Source organism: Rousettus aegyptiacus, unplaced genomic scaffold (genome assembly GCF_014176215.1).
Source record: "Rousettus aegyptiacus isolate mRouAeg1 unplaced genomic scaffold, mRouAeg1.p scaffold_m13_p_3, whole genome shotgun sequence".
In the NCBI taxonomy this organism is placed as follows: Eukaryota; Metazoa; Chordata; class Mammalia; order Chiroptera; family Pteropodidae; genus Rousettus; species Rousettus aegyptiacus.
The window spans coordinates 98,474,048-98,482,106 of NW_023416306.1; the positions used below are offsets into that span (position 1 = coordinate 98,474,048).

General features: G+C 48.4%; 1 protein-coding gene across 7 annotated transcripts in view; it reads right to left on the reverse strand.

Moving 5' to 3' along the window:
- NPAS3 (neuronal PAS domain protein 3) overlaps positions 1 to 7,837 on the reverse strand; it is an 802,977-nt gene extending 795,140 nt beyond the window's left edge. For 5 of the 7 annotated variants that reach the window (XM_016123630.2, XM_016123628.2, XM_016123625.2 and 2 more), the window contains exon 1: positions 7,610 to 7,837. In XM_016123630.2, the coding sequence (XP_015979116.2) occupies positions 7,610 to 7,767 (158 nt within the window). In that variant the 5' untranslated portion in view covers positions 7,768 to 7,837. Of the gene's footprint in view, positions 1 to 3,237; positions 4,079 to 7,609 lie in introns of those variants that run through there. The other 2 variants (XM_016123629.2, XM_016123624.2) reach the window with 1 other exon arrangement.
- Positions 7,838 to 8,059: the final 222 nt, after the last annotated feature.

Sequence of the window (8,059 nt, forward strand, 5' to 3'; positions counted from 1 at the left end):
GGAACATGCTTTGCAAACCAGCATAGGCATATCACATGTTTGACACTTCTGTCAGTCTAATTTTCTTGGTTATACATCCACACAGTGGAAAAACTCTATGGTAGTGCTATATAATTTGCAGCCTATTGGAGTTTAAAGAAAAATCAAACAAGTTTAAATATACTTGTTTTTTCGGGCTCTAAAGAGGCATTTTCTGTGTGTATGAATCAGAGAAATTTAAGGAGTATCAAAGAGTAATCAAAGACATCAAGAAAAATTTTTTTCCAAAATGTACTGGATACACCTTATTTGAAGGAAATAAATTTTATACTGTATGATTATATTCATGTCAGATATTTCATAAATAAACAAGACAATTCAAAAGATATTTTTTCTATATAAGTTTTTGATTACTGGTGTATTTGAAAAGCAGCAAAGTGTTCATAAATGCCTTTATGAAATCAATAATTTAGAAATAATTTTTTAAACAAGTGAAAGGCTATCATTTAAAAGCATGTCCACAAGAAAGTCATCTTTTAAAAACATATTTGTGTTCAACCATTACTGAGAAATAATGCTACTAACCTCCAAGTTCCAGACACAAAGTGCGAATCAAGGTGCAACGACTCTACTTAGCAAGCAACTATGAAAAACAACCCCCTCCAGAACAAACCATCTGACTTTCCATTTCTCATTACAAAACCAAAACTGACAAGTGTAATGTTTACACCTAAAGTGTTAAGAACATTTAAAACCCTAAAAACAAAGTGAACCCTCGGGGCATACAACAACTGTTTGGATAACAGGCCAAGTTTGTGGTTATTACTGTTTGAAACATTTAGTTTATAACTCCTTCCTTCTTTTCCACTATATGGCTCCTTCTGCCCCCTATCTCCTTATTACTCCTCCCTCTCCCTACAGGTTAAACCTTCTCAGATCCAACCTTTAAAATGACAGCATCCGAGCTGAACAAGAAGATGCTATTAAAGGGCATTAAATTAAATACAGTATATCCTCCTACAACTTCAATCAGAATTTCAGACCAAGTGTTATTTAGTTCAGCTCTCAAGTGGAGCAGAATAACAAATCGCGCACTTTGATTTACCTTCTTCGAATGCCAAATGGAGACAGGTGATAAAGAACGCACTCATGCACAGGCTATGAAGTTTCCTCTAGAAATTAATTCAATCTTCAAGATTCCTATCTCAGAGAAATTCCCAAAATGGCACACAAATAGGCCTCTGCTAGAGAGATTACTGGGGCCATCCCAGTAAATGTATTTACTACTCATAGAACCAGAAAAGAAGGAAGGAAGGAAGGAAGGAAGGAAGGAAGGAAGGAAGGAAGGAAGGAAGGAAGGAAGGAAGGAAGGAAGGAAGGAAGGAAGGAAGGAAATTATGAACTTCTGATTTCAAAAGTATTCATCATCATGTAGGTAAAATAATTAACAGGCTTGTACAATGCTCTGAGAAATAACTTTTCTATCTAAAATTGTAAATATGTGAATTATTCATAAAACACTAATACTAAAAATTCATTTTAGCTATATGAGTTGTCAGGTAGTTGATGCTATATACATTTAACAACTCTAAAAACTGGATTATGTATGATTTACTCTCAGGTATATGATTTATATAGACATTATCTAGAGTTTAGAATTAATTATATACCTACTCAACAAAATTATTTCCTGACAATTCTGCAATTCTTGTTGTATGAAGTAAATAAGCAATAATGCAACTAAAGCTGTTTAAATGAATAACTTGTTTCAATACCTCCCTACTTTCTCTTGGTGGAAGCTATAGGCTAAACGCTATGTTGTATCAAAAATTCAACTGCCCATGTAATAATAATTAAATCTTGCAACTATGGATTTCCCTCAATTTCCAGTTCACTTAAGCCTATGAGGAAAGTTAACAACTCTTGGGAAGGGACAGGGGCATAAATTTAACTGCATTTGTTTTCCTCATGAATCAATGGGTAACATTTCATACTTTCTACTGAGCATTTTTCTCTTCGGAAACAGAGATGCTCACTTTGCTCAAACTAATACGCTATATGCAGTTAATGTCATCGATGCTGCCAATTAATAGCAAATAGGATTCCAAACAAAGTAGGCTGCGTGGACAGCAAGAGGGAAAACCACGTGGGGGGGGGGTGCTTAGTTACTCTGAAAACTAACAATGGCATTCATGTGGGACGGTTAAGGATATTCTTAATACAAACTCCCTTTACCTTTGCTTTGGCTTTGGTTTAACTAACTTCAGACAGACAGTTCGGCTGAGCCCCTGGCCAGGATATGCTATTCTCCCCAAGAACTTTTTAAAACACAGATCTCCCAAACGGTAACTAACGGGCATAGATGCTCCAACTGTTGGTACATTTTAAATCTCGCTGTTTGGTGGCTTATTTGAATTGGGGGTGGGAGTCTCTTCTTCAGTCTTCCTTTTCTTTTTTATTTTTTTCTTTTTTTTTTACTGTAGGGCAGGGAGCGGAGGAGTGGAGAGCAGGGCAAAGCAGGAGACCCACAAGTACCCACAAGTTGCCTAGGCTAAGGAAGCAGCCTGGGCGGTGGGGAGGTGGCGGCCGCGCGCCTGGCTCCGCTCCTCCGCCCGGCCTAGCAGCTCCGCGCGGAGACAGCCCCTCCGCGACACAGTCCGGGCCTGGCGCGAGCTCGCGCTCCCCGCCCCCGGCCTCCTCCTCCTCCTCCTCGCCTCCTCCCCCTGCTCTCCTGCCTTCCCTCCCCCTCCCCAGCCTCATTCCTTCCTAGAGAGCAGCTGCCAAGGGACCTGCGGCGGCCCTGGGGATCCCTCGGCCCCCCACCCTCACCGCTGCTCCTCGTCACACTGCAACCCCTTCTCTTTTTTGTTTGGTTCTCTTTTTTCCTTTTTCTTTTCTTTTTTTTTTATTTTTTTTTTCATTTTTTTTTTTTTTTCTTTTTCTTTTTCTTTTTTTTTTTTTTTCTGTCAGCGAGTCACTCTATTCGCCGAGCCGAGGAGGTGCGACTGCTCGGAGAGCCTGGCGCCGCCGCCGGAGCCCGCTCGCTGCCGCAGCCGCCGCCGGGCGGACAATGCGCGCGGGGACGGCGGGCGAGCGCTGCGCCGCGAGCCGGCAGCCGAGGTCCCCGCGGGCTCGCGGCCCAGGAGGCGGGCCGCGGAGCGGGCCCCGCAGCGCGGCGGCGGCGGCGGCGGCGGCGGCGGCAGTGGCGGGAGCAGCCGCCCGGGCGGGCGGCAGGTTCAATAAACAGAAAAGTGTTACCGTTCTCGCCTGGAAGGATCCTGCTGAAAGCTGGGCTTGGTGGGCGCCATCTTCCTGCTATTTTTTTTCCTCTCTTACTTTTTGCCTCTCGCCCCCCTCCCCGGGTGGGGGGCGTGGGGAGGGCGGGGGGTGTGCGTGTGCGTGGGGTGGCGGGAGTGAGTGCGGGCGTGCGCGGCGCTCCGCGGCGGCGCTGGCCGTGGCCGTGGCGGCGGCGGCGGCGGCGGCGGCCGTGCAGCTGAGGCGGGGAGGCTACGGGAAAGTAGTGGGGCCGGAGCCTCGCCGGCGGCCGGCCGTCCCCTCGCGCTGCCGGTGCCCCTCGCCGCAGGTCGCCGCCTCCTCCGCCGCCTGCGCCTTCTCCTCCCCCTGCTCGCCCGGCGCCGCCGCCGTCCATGCGCCGCAGAGCCCCCGCGGCCCGGGCCGCTCCGGCTCCCGAGACATGCCCAGCGCGGAGACAGGCGACCGGCGGCGGCGGAGGAGGGGGAGGCGGCGGCGGCAGGGGGGAGGCGGCCGCGCGCCCCGCGGGCAGCCCGGCCCAGGGCCCCGCCGCCTGCGGGTTCTCACCCTCGCGCGCCGCCACACCCCCCACAGTCAACCCCCGCCGCGCCACCCGGAGCCGGCCCCGCGGCAGGTGGGGCACACACCCTCCCTGCGGGGGGCGGTCGGGGCCTAGGCCAGGAGGGGCGGGGAGGGGAAGACACGCCGGGGGTTCCCAGCTTGACCGCTGTGAAAGTATTTCTGGGCATTTTCCAGCTGCTCTGCTCCAGAGCGCTCTCGCACGCAAACACACATACACACACCCCTTCTCCCTCTCCGCCTCGCTCTCTGTCTCGCTCTCTGTCTCTGTCTCGCTCTCTGTCTCTCCCTCTCCTTCTCTCTCTCTCTCTCTCTCTCTCTCTCTCTCTCTCTCTCTCTCTCTCTCTCTCTCTCTCTCTCTCTCTCTCTCTCTCTCTCTCTCTCTCGTTGGGGGACTGGGAAGCTCGGCTACTGGCGCAACAACGCCACTCAGTTGCAGTTTTGAACACTTCCCCTCTCTGGAGTATCACAGCCAAGGGGAAAGGAGCAAATGAACTCGGAGGCCACGGGAGCCTGCTTGGGCAGGACACCGTCCCGGGCGAGCCTTCGGGCGACAGCGGAAATAAACGGCGGGTGGGGAGTGCGCTGACCAAGCCAGCGGCCCCAGAGCCCTGTGGGCGGGCACAGCGGCAGCACAGGCACCTTGCGGTCCTGGCGCTCTCAGCCGCGTTTCCTTAGCCAGAGCATCTGCATCATTCACGCACATATGTATCTGCAGACCCCAGGGTACAGAGGTAAATTCCCAGGAGTTTAAACGCAGTTAACATATAAACGCTGCTCCCAACTCGGCTCCTGGTACCTGGGACAGGACCAAACCGAACTACGGGCCTCTGGTATCCAGTCCAACTAGGCCTAGAGAAGGAGCCATTCGGGGCAGAGCAAATGCTGGACTCCTGTTACCTGGGTAGACCCTGATCAGCGCATTCTCCACTACACTGCTCTGCTGGGTGTGGGCAGCTTTGGGAACAGAGACTCGGTTCAGTCATGTGTCAACCAAGAAAGTGGAAAGGACTCTCAAAGCACTTGCACTTTAAATAAATGAAAGAGCCAGGCAGAAAACATCAGTCCCTACGTGAGATTTTGCATTTTTCTTTAAACTTAAGAAACGATAGACCCAAAAAGTGGTCCTATTCGGTCCCATCATTCCAGTAAAGGAAGGTGAAGAGCTGGAAACTGAAAACGTGTTTTCCACAGCAGAGGTGTTTTAATCTGCATGATGTGTTTGAATTCTCTTTGGAGTATACTCTACAGGTAGAAGATAAGAGTGATTGAAAAATGAACTTGAGAATGTTGAGTCCAAGATTCATGGGCCGGTAGGGAGTGGGAAGAGTTGCAAGTTGGAAGTTTTGGCTTTAGGACAGCCAGCCTGGGGCATTTTTGCCCAGAAATGACAAATGAGAAAAGCTTGTGTTCTTCCAACAGGAAACCTTTTGCTGGAATCTCCCTCTCCACCCTCCTCCCCACACCACCACCACATGGTAAAATGATGTGTCACCATTCATTTTAGCAATTATATCCAGGTCTTGAGATAGAAACTAAGTCAGCCCCTCACAGCCCCTAAAGCCTAACATGTTGGTGGCTTACATTCCTGATGAAGTGCCAGAGGAGAGGGGACTCAACTCCTGACTTAGACCCTCCATTAAATACCTGTCAATAATCTTCTTGCCCCACATGACTCACTCTTCTGTCCCCAAATTAAAACTAAAGGCAGTAACAGGTGTCATCACGTCTGAGTAATGAAACCAAAGACGGCTACATTTTTCACAGCAATCACCTTCTCTTCTGTCAATATGACAACATAAAATGAAGGAGAGGGAATAATACATCCCAATGGCTAAATTTTAGAATTGATTATTTATAAAATTTAGTCTTTAGAACTGTGGTGGGATTAAGTGACTTGATAAAATGGCCCAAATTCAAAGATGAAGATGGAAGGCATCAGTGCAGCTTTCAGTATTGGAGTGGGGGGGGGGGGGGCTATGGAGGATTACCCCTGGATTCTCCCGACTTGCAAGAAAATTGGACCTGAAAAGATCTTTATGGCGAAAGACACCAACATTCTAAGAGCAAACCTACAGGCTGAATTCACGACCTTCCCTTATGTCCAATTTATATTTTATGGGTTATTTGAAGTTCCCCGGAGTTCCCTGAAATCATCCATAGGCCGTCTGACATTTCTGACCCTTGATCCCTACTTCACAGACCATACTATTGGGACTATTGCCTGCATTTCCTAGTTGAAGTGACCGCCAGATTCTATTGTCATTTAAATGTTTTATAAGTGACAAAAACTATACCTGAACCATGAAAAGGAAAAATCTAACTCTTTTCCAAGTCCTTTATGTTTGAAAGATTCCTAGATCTTTTGTATTAAAGGTTCTCGTAATCACTGAAGTAAAACAAGATTGGAATAATTTAAATTAAAAAATCTCTTTGACATGGAATAGCCTCTTTTTGAGTTATCCTCAAGACCCTCTTTTAAAACGTCCAATAGTAGTCAGAGCATTTAATGAAGTCTTCTATGGAATATTTGAAATATTGGGCATCAACTTGGAAAACACTCAGTGTGTTATGCAGAATCTGCTCTGGTCGCTGGGCCATTGGTGAGAAGGCACAAAATATGGCAGTGATAGATTATCTTAACCTTTTCAGTTTAAACACTGTTGGTTCAAATCAAAGGTTCTCAAATCAATGAAGTTTGAAATACAAGGTAAAAATAGGAACTGTTATTTGAATTATGCATTGTGTATATTTTAAGTTAAATGCCATTGGCAAATCTCTCAGATGTTTAATAGTGTGCAATCTGGGAAACACAAATATTTAATTTCACACTTTCATGTGTTCTTTTTTTCCTCTTATCTTCTGTAAAGCTGAGCCCCACAAATGGGGAGCTTACCTTTTACACTACATTGTTAGTTTTTCTCAGCACATTTTCGTGGATTATATTTTCAATAAATCTTGGAACATCACAAGCTGTCCTTAAAAGAAAAGTTTAGAGTTCTAAGGCTGTTGGTGCTGATAAATTGTTTCCCTTTCTTTCCCAATTGAATCAAAGAACGTTCACTATTTCAATGTCATAACCATAATTTTCTTTTAAAAATCTATAAATATTTGGGAGAAATGCAAGCAAGTAATACTCTAAAACTTCCTTCTCACGGTCTACGCTAACTTTGTAAAATTTGCTTCCTAACTCGAAACTCTGAATCTTAGGCATTTGCATTATAATGCGTTTAAGATGAATACTTAACTGTGCCGAGAAGACTCGGATTTCATGCTGTATTTCTCTGTAGTAACAGGTGACATGATAACACTATTATGTAGAATTGCAAGTCTACAGCTACACGTGAAAATCGTTCCTATTCTGTTTGGAAACAAATGATCAATCAGCCTCCGGTGATCAATTGCCGCCCTGGCTGCGCGTCAGCACGGGTCCGCAACCGGCGGAGGCATTGAGAGAATTCCGCTGAAGGGGACGGGGATCCCAAACTTTCCAAAAGCACCTTGTGCAGTGTCTCAGACTTCGCCGCAACTCCTTGGCTACGTGAGGCTGAGGCTCTGGATTTGGGGCCAGGCAGAGGGCAAAGGATAATTTCACTTGGCTAGTACACTGGAGTTCCTTTCAAACCGAATTGTGAATTATTATTATTTTTTTTCTTTCTCGTCTGTATAACGAGGGGCAAGCAAAGTGAGCCCTGGCGATGTCCATGTGTGTTGTAACGCATAAAACAGGAGGCAAAGTGAGTCCCACCCCAGCACCCCGGGGCGGGGACACTATCCCGGCCCAGGCGGGACTACTCACCGCTGCTGGTAGGAGGTGATGCCCTGGACGTTCTGCGGGGTGCCGTTGGCCGCGGTGCCGGCCCTCCCCATGCCCGCGCCGGCCGGCACCCCCGCGGCCGCCCCGCCGGCCGCCGCAGCCGTCACCTGCACGCTGAAATCCGGAAAGATTCGGATCATCGCCGCGGCTTCGGCCGCGGGACGCGGCGGCTCTGGGCGAGGGCTGGCGGGGGCTCGGGCTGGGGCTCCGGCGGCGGCAGCAGCAGCAGCGCGAGCAGCGGCGGCGGCAGCAGCGGAGCCAGGCACCAGCCTGCAATCCCATTAGTGAGCCGCGGCCACTGTGCGCGGCAGAGAGGCGCTTTGATGTGCGCGCAGCGGGCTGGGGGGGCCTCGAGCGCGAGGAGGAGGTGCGGGGGGCGTGCGAGGGACTTGCAAACAGCAAAACGTGTCAGGGTGGGGCCTTTTTTCTCTT